At 41.3% G+C, this 23,536-nt stretch overlaps 1 protein-coding gene across 14 annotated transcripts in view; it reads right to left on the bottom strand.

The window, feature by feature from the left end:
* Positions 1-23,536, bottom strand: part of AGPAT4 (1-acylglycerol-3-phosphate O-acyltransferase 4) — a 66,831-nt gene that overhangs the window by 18,657 nt on the left and 24,638 nt on the right. For 8 of the 14 annotated variants that reach the window (XR_013837667.1, XR_013837668.1, XR_013837669.1 and 5 more), the window contains 6 exons: positions 19,162-19,397; positions 8,340-8,509; positions 7,528-7,689; positions 5,469-5,622; positions 1,713-1,815; positions 1,408-1,483 (listed from right to left, as the gene is read on the bottom strand). Coding sequence is in view for 10 of the 14 variants with exons in the window: in XM_079971912.1 (XP_079828038.1) it covers positions 1,408-1,483; positions 1,713-1,815; positions 5,469-5,622; positions 7,528-7,689; positions 8,340-8,509; positions 19,162-19,339 (843 nt within the window). In the remaining 4 variants the exon portion in view is untranslated. Of the gene's footprint in view, positions 1-1,407; positions 1,484-1,712; positions 1,816-5,468; positions 5,623-7,527; positions 7,690-8,339; positions 8,510-16,898; positions 17,618-19,161; positions 19,398-20,240; positions 20,480-20,707; positions 21,198-21,653; positions 21,777-22,612; positions 22,723-23,536 lie in introns of those variants that run through there. The other 6 variants (XM_079971913.1, XM_079971915.1, XM_079971916.1 and 3 more) reach the window with 5 other exon arrangements.

Here is a 23,536-nt window from a genome sequence, read left to right as displayed (position 1 = left end):
CAAAACAACCCATTTGGGGAAGTTCTGCCGCTTAAGTTACTTTAGATTATTCAGATCAGATAATATGTATTTTTGGGAAAGACACATAAGAGGCCTGAGGGTCATTTCTAGCTGCCAACCATGAGAAATTCCTCGTTTCCAAATTGGCTTTGATGAAGCAAGGAAATGAGATATAACCCAGAGATCTAATCAAGTCTGTCAGCACCTCTATAATACATTCTTCTTAGATTCAGCTTCACAAGGAAATTTGTCTTTTCCATTTATTTAGTGTGTGTGTGTGTGGGGGGGGTGTTCTGCCAGAAAGTGACTCTTCCTTTTTTTATGTACCACTGGTGAAATACATTGCATGTTTATTTCTATCCATTACAGTGATCACAATTTGAACATATTCCATGTTTTAAAACCTTCTACTGGGCAACCTCATGCCAGTTTCCCCCCTTTATTATGTGAGCAAGAACTTACCCACCCCTTCCTTCCTAGTTATCATCATTTTGTGTTGTTGGAAGTGTTCGAAAACACTTAATAAAGCATATAAATCAATAAAAACCAGAAGTATGTCTTTTTCCTTCCAAAAAGGCACAGAAGGAATATGCAAATTATGGAGGATTTTGAAGATATGACTTCATTTGTACGTTCAGGGAAAGTTAAACATTTGAGAATCAAGTATAATGTCTCATCCTCCAGGTATCGGGAACAAACTACATGGGAAGAACATCAACATCATTCTAGACTTGTGAGCATCTAGAGGCATTAGGCTGGCTTCTTTTGAAAACAAAGAAGCTGGACTCGATGGGGCTTGAGTGGATTCAGAGTTACAATTCCTCTCTTCGTAGAACAATAGCTTAACAATATCTAATCTGCTTGAAGAACTATAAGCTAATTCTTCAAATATACAGATTAATTCAAACTAATGGATGGTAGATTTGAAATGGAGAAAGGGTTTTTTGGTTTTTTTTTTTTTTAAGGTACTACATGCCATTATCTTGTGCATGGTTCATGGCAGAGCACAATAATTAAAGTCCTAGTAGCAGGAAGAAAGCAGCAGACTTATGCTCTGTTGCAAAGGGTGTGTGTGTGTCTCCCCTGCCTTGCCTCCTCCTTGATTTCTAAACACAAATTAGGGGGACCAGAAAACAGAAAACAGGGCTTCTCCAACTTTTAATAGTGGTGTAGAAGAGGGGATTTCAGCAGGTGTAGCTTGCTGCTGATATCCTTTCTTCTGCATCATTAAAGGTGCAGGAGCCCTGTCTTCATTTTGCAACTGGCTACACCAACACAGATGCAGAGAGTTTCTGCTGTTTAAAATGCATTAGGAAACACAACTACTGCAGGAGACTGTCTGCAAAGAGGCTGAAAATCCATGCAGAGCCTTTTATCATCCGAAGAGCTGCTGAATAATAAACCAACCTTCTCTTGATAGAGTTTGTGAAGCCATTTAGAACATTCCTGCTCATCTTCTGGGATTTCCTCTAATGGAATCCGCCTACAAGGATAAAGAGGAGAGAAAGAGAAAACCGCTTGCTACCATTTGCTATATAATTAAAACCAACAATTATTAAATTAGAAGTGGGCAAATGTGTACAAATTCCAATCTAAAGCCATATGCAATCGAGTCAAGAGTGCATCAAAATGTATTAGCTGGTACAACTTGTACAATCAACTGTCTGGGTTAAGTATATTAAGGAAGGAAATAGCAAAGGGAATATAGTTACCTTACATATAAATCTGCTTGGTATTTTTTCCCATTTAAAACTCCCAGCAAAGTTGGATTCTCATTATTTCTAAAGTTCAGTGTAGAATCATACACGGCTGAAACTACAGAGGAAGAGAAGACACCACACGCTATGATTGCTGTCACAGAATGATTTTTAGCACTACTGAGCTATCTCAGGGAGCATCACTTACAAGTCCCCTGCCTCCATCCAACGGTGGGAAATAATCACTTGCTATAGGCAGAGACGGTGGTTTATTATGTATTTACTTTTAAAAATACATACTACATCAACTGATAGGGAAGGACACTCAGAGGTAGGAAAGAAAGTGAGCTGCCTATCAAAAAACAAATTAGAGCTCGAATCAATCAAAAGGACAGATCCGGAACCACAAATTACACATAGCAAATGAGTGTGAGAGCTGTAGGAAGGCACATGGTAAGTGTGGCTGGAGCAAACCAACACCCGGCTCTCCAGGATGTTGGATCTGCCACATGAGACATTTTAAAGAAGTGGCAACCCAGTGTGTGGTGTGACGTCTGCAGTAGCAGATGGCTGAAGACAGGAGAAAGGCTTGGTGCCTAACACCACATATGCAACCACCTGCAAACCTTCTCCTGAGGGTGGAGGGGGCACCTCAGCAACTAGGTGCAATGGATACAGCAGCCACACCACATCCTGCACACACCAAGCCAAGGGAGGCAAAAGTTGGATAGTTATTTATTGACAAATGCGCGCACACACACACACAAGCTCTTAAGGTGCACCAGATATACATGCACAAACACACATATGTTTTCCAGGTTCTTGTCCCGCAGAGCGAGGCAAGAGCATTCCATGAGAGCATCCTAGGAAAACATGAGATTTCCTATCCCTTCTCCTGCAATATACTTGGTATTCAAAACAGTGGAACTTCTGCCAAACTGAGATCAGACAGGCCCACTCCTGGCTACATTCAGACTCTCTAAATCCAGCAGGCTAAAAGCCGATGGTGATGTACAGGTTCCTGTTTGGTTTTATTATGTTTTTATTGTTTTGTGCTATTATAAAAGCTACTGATTAAACGGTGCATAAAAACCAGAAATAATAAATAGCCGGTTTTCAATTAAACTATTTGGTTGTCCAAAAATCTTACAGAGTCAGAAGACAGGCAATATTCCAGTTCATTTCAAACAAATTCAAAGACTGTTGCCTGGGAGAATGGCAGAAGATAGGAAGAAAAGAAGGTGGCATCTTGTTTAGAGCACATTCTCAGTTAACAATCTCACTCTCATTCCGAAGGCTGATCATGTGAATGTAGGGAAAGGACTGCAGCTCCAGAATTCCGGCAGACCTAAACTGCTGCGAGTAAAATGAAGATGAAAAATGGCCTCTAGAGGTTGTGCTTTCACTTTCTGGAAGTGATGGGTAAGCCAGTAACTGCTACAACAGTAGCGTGCAAGTCCGCGATACAAGATGAACTGACAAATTGAATTAGAGATCTAAGGAAAGTGCAGAGAGCTTTATACACCAATTAGAATGGTCCTATGAAAGGAAAGAACTGTAGTGCTTGTTTGGCTGAAAGTAAGTAGAGCTAATGATCCACAATTAAGCTTGTCAGCTCATATCATTCTGGCACCACACTCCACAGCCCTATTTGTCATTGATCTTTTAACTCTTGACTATCTGGACTTTTGCTGAACATTTCATTCAGGATGGAAATTGCTGATATTTTCTCACCAGGAGCAGCCAAACTCCTAAAAATTTTGAGTAATTTACCTTTCACAGCAATCTTGCTCAGACCAACGGTAAATAGGTCAGTACAAAAAATGTGTGTGTGTGTGTGTGTGTGTGTATTTCATATATATATGAAATTGAATAATGCGAAACCACACATATCCCTCTCTACACTGATGTTACAACCCAAAATGGGCTTATTTTTGCTTGTCCAACAAAAACTACTGAATCATTTGATGTTCTATGGCATAAATATGAGGGCAGGAGAGAGTCCTAAGCACCTCTTCTCTTTGATATGATTTTTTTAAAAAAAGAAAACAAATCAGAGAGCTCTGAAAGAAATTGAAATCTATATAGATATACATCCCAAAAAGAAAAAGAAAAAAGAAAAGTACAGGTCAGGAAATAATGGACCAATAAGCTTCTCTATAACGCTATATGCTATTACCTCAGGGCATCTAATAGCAGTCTATTTAGCTGGGGAAATGCTTATCACATATACTGTGCTAAAGGACAACACATAAAGCAAGGAAATGTAAACTGGAGAGTTCATGCAGTACCTTTGTGCCAGCAAGCAAAAAAAGATTTGGGACAACCAAACTGAAATTAGGACAAAAGGGAAGGAAGGGGCAAAGGATTATGGAGCTTCTTTTCAGTTGGCTATGAGGTCTGGCAGGTGTTGCTGAAAAACAAATCCTATCATCCATGGCCATTGACCATGATTGTTGGGGCGGATGGGAGCTGTAGTTCACCTATCTGCATTACAAAGCAAATCACAAAAAGAAAACCCGAGAGTAAGTTAAAACATATCAATTTTGCAAAATTATCAAAATTTAAAATAACATCCCCCAAATAGTTTAGATTTTTAAAATCCCCTTGACAGTTGACACTGTTTTGAGCCAAAAAGGTAACCTATAACTTTCTCACTGTTAATACATAGTATTTTCTCTTGTCTAGAGAAAAAAGTCATGGGGACCATGGGTTCATTTGGATGATCATGTCTCAGCTTTAAAAACCACACAATGAACAAACATACTCTTTCTTTCCTCTCTCCTAGCAATTAAACCAGGAAGCCTTCTGTTAACTACAATTCCTGGTTCATTTGACCTGGGAGGCCATGGTTAACAAGCTTCAGAACAAGCCAGAATATTGAGCCAACCTCAAACCATGATTTAATATCCTGACTTGGGAAACTGGTTGATGGAAGACTTCCTGGCTTGTTTGCTCCAGCTGCAAAGGAAAGGATGAAGGAACTTCATATGCAGTCATGTCTTGTTCATATCTCCAGTTATTAAGCCAAAATACAATGGTCAGAATGCAGTCATTTGGAGGAGGGATCTGATGGAAGGTGTCAGGGAACTGCTATCAGCTCAGTGGCGAGAGGTGGAAAGGCAGCTGGATTACAGAGACCCCCCCCCCAAAGATCGTGGGAAGCAGCACTTCCTCAGCGGAGGAGGGAGGTCCCGCCTCTAGTGGGGAAGAGCTGCAGGGCTCTGAGGATGCAAGAAAGAGCCACGACACCGTGCCTGAGCAAAGCGGGGAGGAGGGAGGTCCCCCTTTACCCAAGCCTTCCCTGCGCAGTAGGTTTTCGCGCAGAGAGGGGAGGCGTTGGCTGGGGGTCAAAAAACTACTCTGCTGGGGGAAGTTTAAGGACCACCCACTCGCAGATTCTGCTAGTGAGTGAGCAAGACATGGAACAGAGGCATTCTGCATTGTAAATGTTTTGCACCAACAATAAAGCCTTTGCAAAGACCCGTGAGGGACCTTGCCTGACCGCTCTCGAGCAACCACACTGATAGGCATAACAGAAGGGAAGTAGCGTTATTTTGAAATTATCACGAGTAAATTATCATGAGTAGGCAGAACTGTCATTAAGCCTTTGCAGAAAAACTGTTGGTCTAATTTAGTGGCTGATGTGATCCAGTGGCAACTGCTGCTTCTGTTTTAGTTTAGACGCTTATTTAGTTGCAGTATGCAGAGAACTCTGAAAAAAGATTTCAAAATAATATCTTGGAAACTTTTCCTTGTGCAATTCCTTACCTACATTTCTCAAACACTGGACGGTGACAGCAAATCCCTTTGTCCGTGGCAGCAGGTGATACTTGAGCTTGGGTAGGCCTTTGGCTTCAGCTACCTGCATGCTGATTTTGTGTTTTTGCTCTGTGAACCTGGTGCCTTCACAGTGAATCAGGAACTGAAAGAGAAATATATACATACCACCAAAGAGCTTGATAAGGAAGATAAACCGACTAAAGAAATAACAACAACAAAACCCTGCAACGAATTCATTCCATTTTGTTGTATACCAGTGGACAGTTTACACAGATGAAAACAGATGACTACTGCTGATGCAGTATGTTAATGCAGCATTTCAGATAAATCACAAAAGTGCTGCTGTCTCCAAAGGCATTAGGAGAAAGCCTAACCACTAAGAAAGGTGCATCTGGCTGCAAAGTGCGTTATGCAGCACGAGTGTGGAAGCATGGATGACTCACATGGCTCTTATGCATACCACAATGCTCTTTCCAACTATCTGCCAAATCTGGTATCTGTCTTAAATAGCTGGCCACAGAATAGCTCGGTATCACTGGGGGTATTTGCTTCCAGAGGCAAATACTAGCTTCGTAGGAAAGGAGCTTCCCCAAGATCACAGCAGAACATGCCATTAAGTACCAGTCCCACCCATCTCTAGAGCTCAGCCCTCCCTTCAAGTGAGGCCAAAGGGAACTGGAAGATGCTTCATGTGGACTGTGTAAAAGAGGGGTGACTTTGGAGGAACATGGCAACATGGCCCACCTCCCCAGGGATAACATAAGGGTCTAAAGGTAAAGGTAAAGGGACCCCTGACCATTAGGTCCAGTCATGACTGATGCTGGGGTTGCGACGCTCATCTCACTTTATTGGCCGAGGGAGCCGGCGTACAGCTTCTGGGTCATGTGGCCAGAATGACTAAGCCGCTTTTAGCGAACCAGAGCAGTGCACGGAAACACCGTTTACCTTCCCACCAGAAGGTATTTATCTACTTGTACTTTGACGTGCTTTCAAACTGCTAGGTTGGCAGGAGCTCACCCCGTCGCGGGGATTTGAACCGCTGACCTTCTGATCGGCAAGCCCTAGGCTCTGTGGTTTAACACACAATGCCACCTGCGTCCCTAACATACGGGTCTAACTTCAAGCCAAAAAACGAAAAAGAGCACAGGAGAACCATGCTCCACTCCTTCACAAAGGTGTCACTGAAGAGGTCTCTAAAGCAGGCTTCCATTTCCTTATGGGAAATGTTCCTTCTGATAGGATGCTCTCGTGCTCCTTTTGATCCATCCAGGATCACTTCCTATGCAAAATCTCTTGGGCAGCTGCACTGCACTGCCCAGCCAAAAAGAAAAGCAAAACAAATTAAAAAATCAGGACTGCTGCTCACCTGACAAGCACCATTCTAAGCTGCAAATGAGAGTTCACCATTTTTCTGCTTGGAGTGGTGCCTGTCAAGTGCTTAGTGGCAGCTTGCCAGCCCAAAATGGTGGAGGGGACTGGAGAAAGCTAAAGTACAGGCCAGATAACAGCCCACAGGTCTCCTGTTGGCCACCCTTGTCCTAGAACAACCACACAAGCCTCTAAGATGCTGGAGTTCTTTGGCAAATCAGCTGATGTGGAAGGGGTTCCTTGAAAAAGGGTAAAAGAGTATTTATGTTCCAAATTCAGAGTTATTACATTTTAATGGTTTTTGTGCCTACTGAAAATATATATATATGACGCGGGTGATGATGCGGGTAAAACCACAAACCGTAGGACTTGCCGATCAGAAGGTCGGCGGTTCGAATCCCCGTGACGGGGTGAGCTTCCGTTGTTCGGTCCCTGCTCCTGCCAACCTAGCAGTTCGAAAGCACGTCAAAGTGCAAATAGATAAATAGGTACCACTCCAGCGGGAAGGTAAACGGCGTTTCTGTGCACTGCTCGGGTTCGCCAGAAGCGGCTTAGTCATTCTAGCCACATGACCTGGAAGCTGTACGCCAGCTCCCTCGGCCAATAAAGCAAGATGAGCACCACAACCCCAGAGTCGCTTTACTTTTACTTTACTTTACTCTACTGCCAAGTAGTTTACCCAAAAGTTTTCAGGATAATCCCGGAGATTGAGTAGGGCTTGCACGACATTTTTCCGATCTTCCTCCCACTTTCGCGTGCAGAAAACTATCTCAAGGAAGTACCACATCCAGCCAATGATTGGCATAGAAGCAAGCTCTTTCTTTGCAAGTACTTTGGAACTCTGAAAAACAGAAGAAAAGGCAGAAGAGAATAGTTTATTTAAATAAAAGGCAATATATCTGTAACATGAGGAGGGATAATTAAAGAGACACCTGTACACTTTTTTATATACATTCATGCATCCCTTTGGAGAGAGCATCACTGGAATAACATTGCAGCAAAGTGCTCCAAATGCCCTCAGCCAGACAACACCCTGGTCGCTGTGCTTTGAATTAATCATTACTATTACAAAGCAGGGGCATGCAACTTGTTCACAGTCCACCAACCAAGTACGGCATCTTATGAAGAAGGGGATAAATATCTTGGTTTTGTTTCTTGCTTGAGATTACTCAAACGGGATTGTCAAGCATTTAGCTGGCCATGGTATACAACTGATTGGTAGGTTTGAGATACACACACACACACACACACACACACACACATATATATAATCAGGCCAACATAACCTGTGATATACCACCATGCAACATTGAGCTCATCCTCTTCTTCAGCTAGTTCTACTCTTCAAAGCCAATAAAAAGGAAAGTTATAAAAGTGCCAATTTAAAAAAAGAAGATGCACAAAGGCACAACCCGAAATCTAAGTGACCTCCGATTTGCTTCATAGAGTTCCTGTAAAGGGCAATTGATCGAAATACTAGTCAAGACTCACCCCTAAGACTCCAAATCTTTCGCAAAAGTTCCAGCTACAGAGAAAGTCAATTTCAAAGTTGTGATTAAGGATTACTATGGCATTCTCTGTCCCATACTTTTCATAATTCTGGGGATCCGTGTAGAGTGTACAAGTTGTGCCCGACCACCATTCCAGCAACATCACCAATTCTGGAATGAACAAACAAATCAACGAATACACATTTATAACATAACCAGAGGTTTTGTTAGAGCATCCATTCTTGATTCCTCAGAACATATTTATTTATTTATTTATTTTAATTTTATTTTATTTATATTCTACTCTTCCTACCAAGGCAGCCCATGGTGAAAATGGATAATAATTGTCTAAGCAGAATCCTGAAGCACCAACAAACCAAATACAATTATACACAAAGCAGGGCCTGGTTGTAGGAAACATAGAGATCATTATATCCCTTTAAAAGCACTGGATGAAGGACTTAGGTCATAGAACTGTAGAGCTGGAAGGGAGTCAGAGGTTCATGCAGTTCAACCCACTGCGATGCAGGAATATGCAGGAATATACAGGGATCAAATCCCCGGGACCTTGGCATTTTCAGCAGCACACTCTAACCAACTGAGATCCTGGATTTAGTTTTCTGTGGGCTTTTTATTTTTTACCTACCCTTTTATATTATTGTGAATAGTGTGGAACAGAAGACAGATCTCAGGAAGGGAGACAGCTGACAAGCAAGGAAACTAGGAACTGATCTTTTGCAATACATTCCCATGGGGGGGGGGGACATGCATTCAGGCAAGAACAGCTTAAAAGCTTTTGAGCTAAGGCTGCTATCATACTACTGTCAGTGCCACTCAATTTATTTACTTATTTTAAAAATAGCCTAACTCTTTGATTTTTTTCCTAGAACAAAAGTATTTCTTATCCTAAGTGAAGTATAAAATTTAAGGGGTAAATACATATTATAGTAGTGACATGACCTGTATCCCAAACAACAGTTGTGCCACATAATTTAAATGTGTTTTTGTAGAGGTGGGACAATTTAAAAGTGGGGTGGGGTGGGCTTATTCCCCTGCCTGTTGCTTTTGTCCTCCACTCCACAGTTATGGTTCTCCAAGGTGCACTTAATTTGAAATGGTTAACAAAATGGCCCTTTTAAAATGTGGGGTTTGGGGGGTGTTATTGGGTTGTTCTTAATTTTGATTATATATTTTGTGATTTTATATTCTGATTTTGTTATGTGAACCGCCCTGAGACCTCTGGGTATAGGGCAGTATATAAAATACACACACACATACATACATACATACATACATACCAGAAAGAAGAAAGGGAGGGGGGAATGGATATATGAAGCAGGAATAGCAACTTATTAGAATCTCAGTTGAACTTCAGAACTTGGCAGAGCAAGAAAAAAAATTTTTTTAACCCCACCACCACCACCTAAAACCTTCTCCTTTACATTTCACACTACACTCTTAGAGATATGAAGCAGGAAGAGCAATGAGCCAATCACATACTGATGACAACAGACTCCAAGTCCCTAGCTGATCTAACTTACTTATTTAATGCTAAAAAGCATGGAGGATAAAGATGGAACCCAAAATGCAAATGCCATGGGGTCAAGCAGAAATCCCACCGGCACGTTTTTTTGGAGAGAGCCATCCAGGAATAAATGGAACCATTGCAATGCAGTACGGGTGGCGCCGTGGTCTAAACCACTGAGCCTAGGGCTTGCCGATCAGAAGGTCGGCGGTTTGAATCCCCGCGACGGGGTGAGCTCCCGTTGCTCGGTCCCTGCTCCTGCCAACCTAGCAGTTGGAAAGCACATCAAAGTGCAAGTAGATAAATAGGTACCGCTCCAGCGGGAAGGTAAACGCCATTTCCGTGCGCTGCTCTGGTTTGCCAGAAGCAGCTTAGTCATGCTGGCCACATGACCTGGAAAAACTGTCTGCACTCAAACGTCAGCTCCCTCGGCCAGTAAAGCGAGATGAGGGCCACAACCCCAGAGTCGTCCGCGACTGGACTTAACGTCAGGGGTCCTTTATCTTTACCTTTTTACTGCCATCTCAGACAACTGTTCCTGATGGATATTAAGATCAATAGTATCAGAAACCACTAAAAGATCAAGGAGAAATCAGAAGAAATCCCCACATCTTTCTCCTGATAGAAAGGCAACAAATGGTTTTTTTCCCCCTCACTGCCAAAACCAGACCAAAAGAAGCAGATCTAGAAAAATTAGCTGCATCTAAGAGTGCTTGGATCTGGTTGCCCACCACTTCCCTCAAGCTTATTTCCCAAGAAAGGGACATTTGCCATCAGCCTACTACAGATATTTAATATTTTGGTACGTACTTTAAAAATGTATCAAAAGAGTGTTCAGACATGAAAATATACACTGTCAAGAGTCAGCACGAATCACCTTCTTCAGAACTTGGATACAGAAACTTCAAACAACATTTGATTTTAGTGCCTGAAACAACTGTGAATGCAAAAAAGCAAAAGAAAAAGCATTTCCCCTACTAAGGATTAAAGCCACGTAGAATATCAGCCCCGATTGAAGCTCAAAATTGAAGCTCAAGTGCACTTGAAAAAAATGACATTTAAATCAGGTGTTACTCTGCAGAATAGTAAAATGACTGCATAATTATCCTTCTGTAAACAGCACTCTTTGTACTCAAGTTTCTTCAGAAGGGGGGAGCAAAAGAAAGTGGGTGCCATAAACAGGAAGCCCACATATTCCATTATGCCAAAGCTTTTTATTTGAACAGACACAAATTTAGTACCATGAATGATTCACGTCTCAGAATTAAGGGATTCAGATTTATCCGTTTGCTTACCTGACGGCTTTGCTCCTCATGTTGAATTTTAAACTTGCATTCTACTGGTTTATTATCATGTGTGTCGTACAAGCTACCATCACCCCCACACTCCAGGTATTGAGGTGAATATTTTGAACACAGTGAAAGAGAACTTACAAAAAATGGGGAGAGGACAAGGGAAGATGCTATCATAGCCAAAAAAGTCCATTTTGTATACCATCCACAAAAAAGAAAAGAAAAGCTGCCACTGCTTTGAATGTTGTTGTTTTTTAAAAAGAATAAATATTTTATTATAAAACCACCTTGATATTTTCTGTTGAAGAGTGGTATGTAGGTTAATTAAATAAATATAACAACTCTCCATGGATTTGTCTGCCTCAAAGTCTTTAACTGTTAACTGAGGCTCACCACTTCAGACCTTCAGCCTCATTCTCATGAAGGGCAGAAAATAGGATGAAGGTTGTATTTATTCCCTGTATTCCTCCCAAGTAATCCTCATCACATGTAGTTCCTGGGTATGGCTAGTGTTTCAAACAAGGGATGTAATGCAGAGCAATTAAAAAACAAAATGCATGTATTTAAATGTGATGTGGAAGGTACCCTTGGACGACTATATGCCACTTGAAATCATGCGGTATTTGGCCCAGATGCATTGCTGTTCCCTGTTGTGTCCAAAACCAGAATGTGCCAAAACACAGAAAAGTGTTCAACTTCCTTCTCCTGCTTTCTACACCCACACTACCAGCCAAATAATGTTTTTACTGCTGCAACTTTTGCTTCCCTGCTGTATTCAATCAGCGCCTTCAGGGATGAGTAATTATTTGCCAAGTAAGTGTTGTTTATTCAGTTTATCTATGAGCCCATGAATGAGAAAAAGAGTACAAGAAAAATGCAACAGCACGCACTCATTTGCAGTCAGTTATTTTTTTAAGGGATAAAAATTCAAGGAGCATTAATTAAATCTTATTATTTATAGTCAAACCTTCACTGTACACATGGGGAGGAGTGGGGGAGATGAGCATCTTCAAAACCAACACAATCCAGGAGCTTACTACCACTGACTTCAAGTAAAGGTTTTAAAGAAAGATAACAGATTGCCCAATTTCCTGTCAGATTATTGTGGATACACACTTTAGCTTCAAGCACAACACTCATATATTTAAGTAATACTTCTCTCACACATGCATGTGCACATAAAAAACATGGGATATTTATTTCAGTTCTATAGCCCAGCTCACAAGTATGGACTGTGCAAGGTCAATGGAGGAAGAAAGGGCTCCCAAATAACTTTTGTACTCCAGAAAGTAACTGCCTGACCCTTTCACCAGTTGGACACTAATTCATACAAGCCCTGGTGCAAAAACTCCAGAGTGCAGGGGAAAAAAATATGACAAAAGGGTTCCAGAGGGCATGGCAGCAGAAGAGTGGGAAGCTTAAGCAAGACTCACTATATTGAGATGAATAAATGATTCTGTAATAGCAGTTTTACCTCCAAGTTCATGAGCAACACTGTCTTATAAGAACTCACAGGGAAAAGTAGAGAAAGAGAGAGACAACTTCACAGAGTTAAACTAGGACAGCAGCCTAATTAGCCAACATAAATTATCTCAGCTATGTTGAACAATTTAGATACAAAAAAAAATTCCTTCCAGTAGCACCTTAAAGACCAACTAAGTTAGTTCTTGGTATGAGCTTTCGTGTGCATGCACACTTCTTCAGATACACGGGTGTATCTGAAGAAGTGTGCATGCACACGAAAGCTCATACCAAGAACTAACTTAGTTGGTCTTTAAGGTGCTACTGGAAGGAATTTTTTTTGTTTTGACTATGGCAGACCAACACGGCTACCTATCTGTAATTTAGATACAGTACATTTGAAGAGCTGGTCTCCTTTCCCCATCCCTTAAGCCAGAATTAATGTGGCATAACTAGAAAATAGATCTTGGAAGTTGCCAGGCTATTTTTTTTCAATTCCTAAAAAACAGCCAAATAAACCTTTTCAGAAGATTGCACAAAGTGGGGCACATGTTTGCTCCAATGACAAATATTTTAAGCATTCCGCTAACCTTTCCTTACTACCTTAAGGGAGGACTGGCTGAGTTTTACTACTCTCCAGCTCTGCCACTTCAAATGTCACAAGTAACACCTCTAGACAAAACATGTACTGCTGTCATGCCTAGCCTAACTTGTTTCTTCAGCATGAATGGCTCTACATCTACATAAAGAAATTTACCCTGAAGAATTTTCCATTTTGGTTGTTCCGTTTATGTCATGTAGTATGACAGGTACTAGAATGTATTTTAGAGCACAAAAAGGAGATTCCCATTTGCACATAACTTCCAATATTCTAAAAGCTTTGGAGCTCCATATTTTATTACCCTGTTACGATACGGAGAGAGACATTTTATGTAAGCCAAATCGTATGCTGGGCACACCCTTCCCATTCCTCAGGAAAACTACCATTTTCATTAAAAGCTTCATCTGGCTGGCTGCAGACATCGCCTGAGATCACCGCTACACTGAGATGGAAAACCTTTTCATAGCAACTTCCCAGTAATTGATCTGAAAATAGCTATTTCCAAAGAAGTCAACCAGATGGTATTGTGGGGAATATATGCTACAGATTTTCAGTATCCTTTCAAAATACACACACACACACAGAAGAGTATAACTGGGATAAAATGCCGTTTAGGAAATCTCATTCCTGATGCTACAGAGTTTGAGAGAGAGAGAGATTTCAAAGTCTAACAGAAGGAAAGGTACGAAATGAGAGAGGGACAGAAAAGTTGAAAAACTTCCCTGAAAAATAAAGGAACACCAATCCAGTGTTATATCAAACACGCAACTTCACAAAGTTGGTTACAGCGTGTGTGGTGCTGATAACACCAAGGCTGAGGGTCCAATCCCCTTAAGGAGCTGTTGCATATTCCTGCATTGCAGGGGGTTGAACTAGAAGATCCTCTGATTCATAAGCCCAGAGCCATTAATAGTAAAGTAAAGGTAAAGGTAAAGGTAAAGGTAAAGGTACCCCTGCCCGTACGGGCCAGTCTTGACAGACTCTAGGGTTGTGCGCTCATCTCACTCTATAGGCCGGGGGCCAGCGCTGTCCGCAGACACTTCCGGGTCACGTGGCCAGCGTGACAAGCTGCATCTGACGAGCCAGCGCAGCACACGGAAACACCATTTACCTTCCCGCTAGTAATCGGTCCCTATTTATCTACTTGCACCTGGGGGTGCTTTCGAACTGCTAGGTTGGCAGGCGCTGGGACCGAACGACGGGAGCGCACTCCACCGCGGGGATTCGAACCGCCGACCATGCGATCGGCAAGTCCTAGGCGCTGAGGTTTTACCCACAGCGCCACCCGTGTCCACTTGCCACCCTCGTCCACACACACACAATTCCTCCCCCTATACACACCAATGCTCTTACTTGCTTAGAACACAGGTGCTTACACACATTTCTCCCTTTAACCCCAGAGGGGGGCCAGATTATATTTTTTTGGGGGGAAAATGAACGAATTCCTATGCCCCACAAATAACCCAGAGATACATTTTAAATAAAAGTACACATTCTACTCATGTAAAAACACCAGGCAGGCCCCACAAATAACCTAGAGATGCATTTTAAATGAAAGGACACATTCTACTCATGTAAAAACACGCTGATTCCCGGACCATTCGCGGGCCAGATTGAGAAGGCAATTGGGCCGGATCTGGCCCCCGGGCTTTAGGTTGCCTACCCCTGGTTTAGGGTAACCCCCATGCAGTCATGTAATCAAGATAAGCCACCATAAGGCAAGCAGGAGCCTTGCTGAGCTAATTAAGAATTTTTTTTTTCCTTTATGTTTCTTTGTTTCCCAATCCTATTTAAACTAGGGGCTTATTAGATCCTCCTGACTCCTCATGCAGTAGGTGAAACCCCATTTTAAACACTTACCTTTTTATTCTGCACTAAATATATATCCAAAGGCTACTGAAAAGGAGGCAGAAGGAAAGCAAGCAGATTGTCACAGTGTTTTAAATGCCCACACCTAGTGAACTTCAGTCAGAGATTGTCCTCTCAATCCCTAAAGGCTTCCAAATCTAATATTTAGTTTTAACCATGCCAATATACAAATGTAAGCTCAAATGAAAAAGTAGTCTACCTAATGCCAAAAATAAAACATAGATAATTTGGAAAGACTAAAACATTTTTCAACTAAGGTGTGTGTAGAAGAGGTCAGACGGGAAAATAACTCTAAATAAATACTTGGCAAGTGAAAGACAATCCTCTCATTTGTGCAACAATGTCTTTTTCTTTTCTATTAACATTACAGGCACTGTTACAATGCACAATAAGGAAATCTGATATGCACTCACAAACTGAGTGCCGGGGGGGTGGGGGTGGGAATTAAACACCATCAAAAATGCACTGGAGTTCCATTTTTAGTACTTATTATTATTATCATCTTATTTCTTCAATATCTAAATCAAAACGGAAGAATGATGTTCTAAAAATGTGATATAAAATTTTCCAGTTGAGTCCCTACAAGAGGAGTGGATGGATAGGGTGGGAAAGAAAATTAGCCACTGAAACAGAAAACCAGATGTTTCAGAATACCCAGTCTGGAAAGGCAGCAAAGCCTGTAACAAGTGCAAATCTATGCTGCTTGCTGCCAGTTCTGGTTGTTGGTGCCACACTACATCATGGCAGACACCGCCCCATTCTAGTGTGGGGTGTGGAAATCTGACCAGTGAGTTTGTGCAGGCTCAGAAGAATGATCTCACATTCCTTTTCAAGCAGATATCCAGTGCAATCATCTGGATTAAGACAGACAGACACAGAGAAGTTTTTGTAAGAATTAGCATTCAGCCATGTTCTCATCCCCCCTTCAGAAAATCATTCTACAATTTCAGTTCTTGAACAGCTCCAGTGAGTACACTGGCTAGCCAGTGAGAGATCCCCAAAAAACATGAAAATTCAATTGGCTAAATCATATCTAGGGATATACTGAAAACCACCCTGTGGTTCTCAGATGAAGGGCGGCATATAAATTTAATAAATAAATAAATATCAGGTCGGGAGGGGGGCAAACACAGGGACTCACACTCACTCTACTCTTACAAACCTATTCTCCTGCCTGCCTGCCACCACTTGCTTTTTTCTTTTTTTAAAGATTCATATTCTTGCAGAAGCAGTTCTCTTCTCTATCCCTGGTTGTGTAGCTTGAGTAGCAAGCATAGGATTCCTCCTGACTTGCTTTCCCCCACACACTAGGAATTCAGAAAGAATGTCTTCCCATTGTTCTACTGGCCAGTTTCCTTCCTTCCTATGCACTGTACACTTACTTCACAAGAAAAATCACTCGAGGACACTGAAGGACTAGGACAGTGGCAGAAATCTCATTTCCCAGAGGGGTAGCTATTTTCTTTTATGCCCTGGACTTATGACGCCTTAAAGATGAACAGGTTTACTCATGTTCTCATGGACAACAGTCCACTAAACCTTATGCCACTGTTTAAGGTGGCAAAAACACCTTTGTTATTTTAGGAACGTGTTCAAGACACAAGAGAATTTGGGGGATAACAAAAATGACAAAAATACCTAGTCACAAGAAAAGTAGGTGCTGTACCCTTTCATTAAGTTGTTCCAAAAGCTGTACATACTTGAAAAACTCTGACAATTTGCACTATGCCCCAAGTAGGCTCACACACTAACTCACTTTCACAGAAAGATGTTGAAAGTACACTCAGCTTCTCCAGCCCTCACAGCCATCACCTCTTTTATGTACTTTGTTAAAAGGAGAGATATATTAAGACTGGCCCAAGCCTCTAACCATCCTGCTTCTCAAATGCCAGACACATTAAGTGGTGTCACTGTGTGTCTCTCAGCAAGCACACACTGGAAAAATAATTTCTAGACGGTCTAGAAAACATAGAAACAGCATAGAAAAAATAGTCCTTGCACCACTTTACATTTCCCTTGCCGTTTTCTGGATCTAAGCTTGAGGAGAGAACTTTCTTGGGTTCTTCAGTATTTGCTTTGGATTTTACTTTCCACATAACATGGTTTCAACTGCAGACTTTGGTTCCTCATTGCTTACCCACAGACTATAAATTACCTATGAATAGGTTAAATAGCACCAGTCCCTGACTTACCACACACAACTGAGTCTCCATTTCAAGCTTCGTATACAAAAACTTCATTTAGCATATTCTAACCTTGGTCATACTCTGCCATCAGTATTTAAACAGCCATATGTTACATTATTGTGAGAGATAATTCTGATACTTCACATCTGCTAAAGACTATTCCCTTTTTATTGGTCAACTTAACTATTTGTTTAACCATTATTCTACTGGAGTTTCAAAAAACCTGTTGCAAAAATTATTCTTTTCACTGCCACTCCTTTTTCAATTTTTTCCTCCTCCAAGGGCAAGTATTCTAAACTCTCCACTCAGCCCCTGGTTAAGACCAAAGAGCTTTGCCATTCACTGGAGAATGATTTCATCGCATCTATCCAAATGTCATAATTTGTATAGTGTAATTTGATCCAGAGATTTAATAACATCCCTTTGAAGCACACAAGAATAGCTATTGGCATCGTCTTTATTTATTCAGAAAGAAAATTAGGAACCAAGACAACTAACACCTGTGACACACACACACGCACACACACACACACACACACACACACACACACACTATCCCTTTGGTTCTCTTAGAAAGGCAAGCACACCTGTCATCAAAGCAGGCTGTGGGGGAGAAAAATCACTCCTCTGAAAGTGGCCACCAGGGAGCCTGTTACCCGCTATTGAGATTATTCACAGACTTCGGCTCTTGTCTGTCTCTTTAGAGAGAGACTGTTTCAGATAGAGGAAGATTCCCTTGAGTTCAAGGTTTCTTTGGGAGCGGGGGGTGGAATGGGGCATTTTTGAAAGCAGCCAATTCAAGACTCATGCAACTAGAATGTAGGCTGCCATTTAACCAGGGTTAAGAGACTGTGAGGCAGTTGTGTGTGTCCCCTGGTTCCCACCAGCTCCTCCTTGTGATAAAATGGTTTCAAACCACTTTTGTTGTTTCCATGGGCTGGACATACCTCGTGACAATCTCTTACTTTGCTTCATTAAAGCTATCATAGAAGATAGTTTGTTAGAAATTTAGCCTTGCTGGCAGCTCATAACCTATCTCCTAACTAGGTTGTTGAAGGTTGTTGTTGTTTTTTACAAAAAGGAATTTTTTGAACTGCACAGTGGCGATTGTAACTCATGTGTATAGTACATGCCACTCACAGACATTCTGCATGGACGCTTTGTTGCTTAGAGTCGTTCTGAGACATTTAGAAGCCAAAAACAGAATGGCAGAAAATCCTTAGAACCTGGAATTCAACCATAATGCAGAACAGTTTCATTTTTATAATCCAATTGTGTTTGAAACACAGACTAAAAAGCCCTCATTGTGCAAATCTGTAGAGATGTATCCAGTTGGAACCCTCTGCCAATAACAAAGGTTTCCATGAGTAGAAAGGGGAGGCTGCTCAATAATATATAGTTAGGAAATTGAGGAGAGCAGAGTGTGGGAAGAAAAGAAGCTCAACTATCTGCAGCCTAACCATTAGAGACAAAAAAAACCACAAGCTATGTTTGTCCGAGGGAAACCCAAAAGGAACGATAATGTAATTGCTCAGTACTTTGTGATATTTTATATGGCTGTAACAAATGCAGCTGTATTAGCCTTTGTGGTATCCAAAGAAATTCATCCTGTGATTTGTAGAAGTTATTCATCACTATCTTCATAATCACAGTAAAACTTGGCACCATTGCTAAACTTGGAAACACTTCTACATGGCTTTTGTGTGTGCCACAATCATGTTATTTATTTAGGAACAACTAGGAGATTCTTCTTGCCCCCCCCCCAAAGTACTGTAGGATGAAACATATGCCCCAACACACATCTAGCAAAAGCAACATGGAATGCTTTACGCATTTAAAATTCACCCTCCCACAACATAACAGAAATAAAAGGTATAAATATGTCTTACGGCTTGAAATGCAATAAGCCAGCTTGCAATTGACCTTCCTGAAAAGTTGCTTGTTGAACGGCCAGAGGATTAATGTGAAGAGTTGAATGAAGTTGATTATCAGTCCCGACACTATAAATACATAACTGATAAGGAGGTGGCAAATGAATTGAGACTTCAGAAACCCAGCGATGTCCATGATTTAAGGTGGCAATGCAAAGCCTCCAGAAAGCAATCCAAACAATTCGGAAAGTTAACTGCAAAAAAATGAGAAAATTTTTGTTTTTAAAAAGGTTAAACTCATGTTACTGTGATGAATCCAACTCTTTTCTACCTGAGAGCAGCAACGTATTTAAATGTCACCCTCACAAAAAGCTATTACAGATGCATTCCACTTTCCACATCCATGGCAAATCTCACAAAATTAACATTAGATGATACATAGCAATATTGGAACCATCTCTGAAATGTAGCACTAGTTATGGCATAGTCTATGGTCACTGGGTCATACCCTTCAACACACGTTCCAGATTATAGCAGGGGTTTTTTTACAGATGGAGGGAAATATGGGAAGTATAGAAAACAGCTATATAAAGCTACATTTATAACTTTGTTCTAAAAAGGTAGAAATGGCATTAAGAAAAGAAGAAAATGTGACATTTTTCAGACGCGCGCGCGCGCGCACACACACACACACACACACACAAAGATACATGTTACTAACACCCTTAATGGATGCAGACCCCGTTAAGAGGTCACTGCATGCATTTTGATAAAACAGACAAACATTTTCAGAACTTTGCTCTTAGCTGCCAGTGATACAGCGCTGACAAGACAAAAAAGGAACAACTTGAAAAAGCACTTTAAATTAGTTACCTCTGCAGACTCTAAAACCTTGGATAGGAAATATATGAAATAGTTTAAAATATGATCGATTTCTATCCTTTTCCCATTAAAACTCCACTTCAGAAACTTGAACATAGAAATGTTGCCATTTCCAAACAGTAAGTGTTAAAGGAGTTTGTGGTCCCGCCCCCCATCTGAACACCCACAAGTTAAGGGGATCATGTTTACTTTCTATAAGAGCTCCACAACACTGCCTATTGCTTTATTTCCAATGCTAGCTCTTCATTTCACTTTCAAGGTCAATACTGTGAACACCATGTGCTGCTTCCTTTCCTTCCCCTCTACTGCCGTGCCCGACAGAAAGACATGATGCTTCTTGACAGATATCACCAGCAGAAGGTTATAGCTCTTAAAAGATATTTCTAGAGAGACAAACCCAGAATGTTACAATAAGATTTACTAAAACTTACTTATGAGGGTAAAACCCTGTTTTCTAAGTACAGTGGTACCTCGGGTTACACACGCTTCAGGTTACAGACTCCGCTAACCCAGAAATAGTGCTTCAGGTTAAGATCTTTGCTTCAGGATGAGAACAGAAATCGTGCTCCTGCGGCACGGAAGCAGCGGGAGGCCCCATTAGGTAAAGTGGTGCTTCAGGTTAAGAACAGTTTCAGGTTAAGAATGCACCTCCGGAACGAATTAAGCACTTAACCCGAGGTACCACTGTACCACCTATTTTATGCTTTTAGCAAACTTTGTCAAACAAAAACTTTGTGGCCTTTATTAATATATACCATCCACAGGGAAAGCTTGTTGTATTACTTGCGAATTAAAATAAATTTAGTTTCAAGTTTTGTGCTTTTCATTTTTTCTACAAGACATCTCTCTCTCTCTCTCTCTCTCTCTCTCTCTGTGTGTGTGTGTGTGTGTGTGTGTGTGTTTGTGTGTTGGCACGCATGCAAGTAGTTAGCCTTGGGACCAGCACTGACTGTATTACACCGGTTCCAATCCTGCCTTTAGGACCAAGTCCAGAGAATAGCATTGCCTTTGAGCCTCCTGGTAGCTACACAGTGGGGTGCTGTAGGGGACTCTCTTATCTCCAGTGCTATTTAATATCTACATGAAATTGTTGGGAACAAAATGTTCATTAGGGAGTTTCGTAATGATAGCGTATTGCTATCAGTATGCTGATGACACTCAGTTCTATTTCACCATAATATCTTAATCATGTTGTTGTTGTTTAGTCGTTTAGTCGTGTCCGACTCTTCGTGACCCCATGGACCAGAGAACGCCAGGCACTCCTGTCCCCCACTGCCCCCCGCAGCTTGGTCAGACTCATGCTGGTAACCTCGAAAACACTATCCAACCATCTCGTCCTCTGTCGCCCCCTTCTCCTTGTGCCCTCCATCTTTCCCAACATCAGGGTCTTCTCCAGGGAGTCTTCTCTTCTCATGAGGTGGCCAAAGTACTGGAGCCTCAGCTTAATCACAGAATCATATAATTGTAAAGTTGGAAGGGATCCTGAGGGTCATCAACCCCCTGCATAGCAGGAACCTCAACTAGAGCATCCATGGCAGATGGCCCTCCAACCTCTGCTTAAAAACCTCCAAGGAAGGAGAGTCCACCATCTTTGAAGGGAGTCTGTTCCACTGTCAAACAGCTCTTACCATCAGAAAGCTCTTCCTGATGTTTAGTTAGAATCTCCTTTCTTGTAACTTGAATCCACTGGCTTGGTTCCTACCACCCAGAGAAGGAGAAAACAAGATTGCTCCATCTTCCATGTGACAGCCCTTGAGATATTTGAAGATGGGTATCATATCTCCTCTTTTCCAGGCTAAATAAACCTCATAAGGCTTGGCTTCTAGACCCTTGATCATCCTAGTGGCCCTCCTGTGCACATGTTCTAGCTTCTCAATATCCTTCTTAAATTGTGGCACCCAGAACTGGACGCAGGACTCCAGGTGGGGCCCAGGCATCTTCACTTGGTCACAAGCGGCCTATAGCCAGGCGCAAAATGAGCCTGGCACCTGGCTAATTTTGAACACTGCCAGCAATGCCTTGCTGCTGCCTCGCATCATGTAGTAGCCCCTCAGAAAAACAATCTTTGTGTTGGACATGTGGGGCAGAATCAGGGGTGCTTGCTGCTGGCAAGTGGATTTATGGAACCTTGGCAAGAAGAAGACTGTATGCATTAAGCTTGCCATATATATTGGACAAAGAGCTTTCTGTTTCAGGACAGCTAAAATAGGAAGCAATTTAAAACCAGCTGTCATGCATGCTCTGATGAACGGCGATTTGTTCAATGCTATATTGGGGGTGGGGGTGAGGGCTGTTGTTGGCTGTATATAGCTTGGTGTGTTTGTGTGAATATACACACACAGTATTAAGTTTTAGTATTATATATGGTTAGTCTTCATGTGATAAGAAGTGAGAAAAACACAACTTTTAAAAATAAATAAGGTACATTTTGCAAGTCCACATCTACTATTCCACCTAGAGGACATGCTCCCTGGGTTTTTTTAATGGAAAAGGTTCAGAAAACGTCATTGACAAAGTGTGCTGCATCTCTACAAACACTGAAGTCTGGCTGATCCAAAATCATCAGAAGCAATAAAGAACAAAATACCTGTCAGGTTTATATATCAGAAGGCTTGAAGTCGCTTAGGCCAACAAATTTCCTGGGAAATTAACTAACTTCAGCTCTTGCTCAAGCTGAATGTTTCAAATAGATTCTGTCTAGAATAGAAACTAAGAACGGAGCTGCCACAATAGTTCCCTAAATAAATGTATACTTTGCAACTCTGGCATACAGTTGGAACTATAGCATACAGCACACACCAATAAACTATCACAAGCCCACTCAATAAACTTCACCATTTTCATATGCAATCTCCATTTAAATAATGATGATGATGTTTGGGACAAAAGCTAACACCTGTCATAAGTCAATAGATTCAAAAAAAATGTTCAGCTTATACAGAAAAAAAGTAAAAATAGACACTTTTTAATAAATAGCAAACTACTTAAGCAGACTAGTTTTAATAGCAGACTACTAAAGATTGCATTTATCTATCCATAATAACACCTTACATCCCACTGAGAAGATGAAGTTTTGGCAAACCTCACAGGAAAAGCCTGTAGATGTCTAACTGCCGATTTTTAATAGTTGTTAAGTGATGGAGGTCTGACATGACCACTTTCAGGTATTTTGATGTCAGATTTAATGTCCATCACACACAACTCTGACCCAAAGAACAGCCAACCCCTGCACTATCCACTTTATGTTTCTCTTCCATGAATGCTCACACAACAATAAATAAGTAGTTTTGCCACTTTTGTTACATTTTACAAAAAATGCTGAATAAAAGTATAAAAATGTCTTACGATATATATTTTTAAAAAAACACACACCGAAAGACCAGATTATAAATATCCACAAAACATACTCTTATCCTTGCCACAGTTGGAATCTTTCACACATTTGCACCGATGGGTCAATAAAAAAGGGGGAAGGATGACAAGCGTTTTTAAGATCAAAACCTTTCAGTGA

This window comes from Podarcis cretensis (assembly GCF_951804945.1).
Source record: "Podarcis cretensis genome assembly, chromosome: 3".
Taxonomy (NCBI): Eukaryota; Metazoa; Chordata; class Lepidosauria; order Squamata; family Lacertidae; genus Podarcis; species Podarcis cretensis.
The sequence above is the reverse complement of the archived record's forward strand: the minus strand, read 5'-3'. Positions and strand labels throughout refer to the sequence as shown.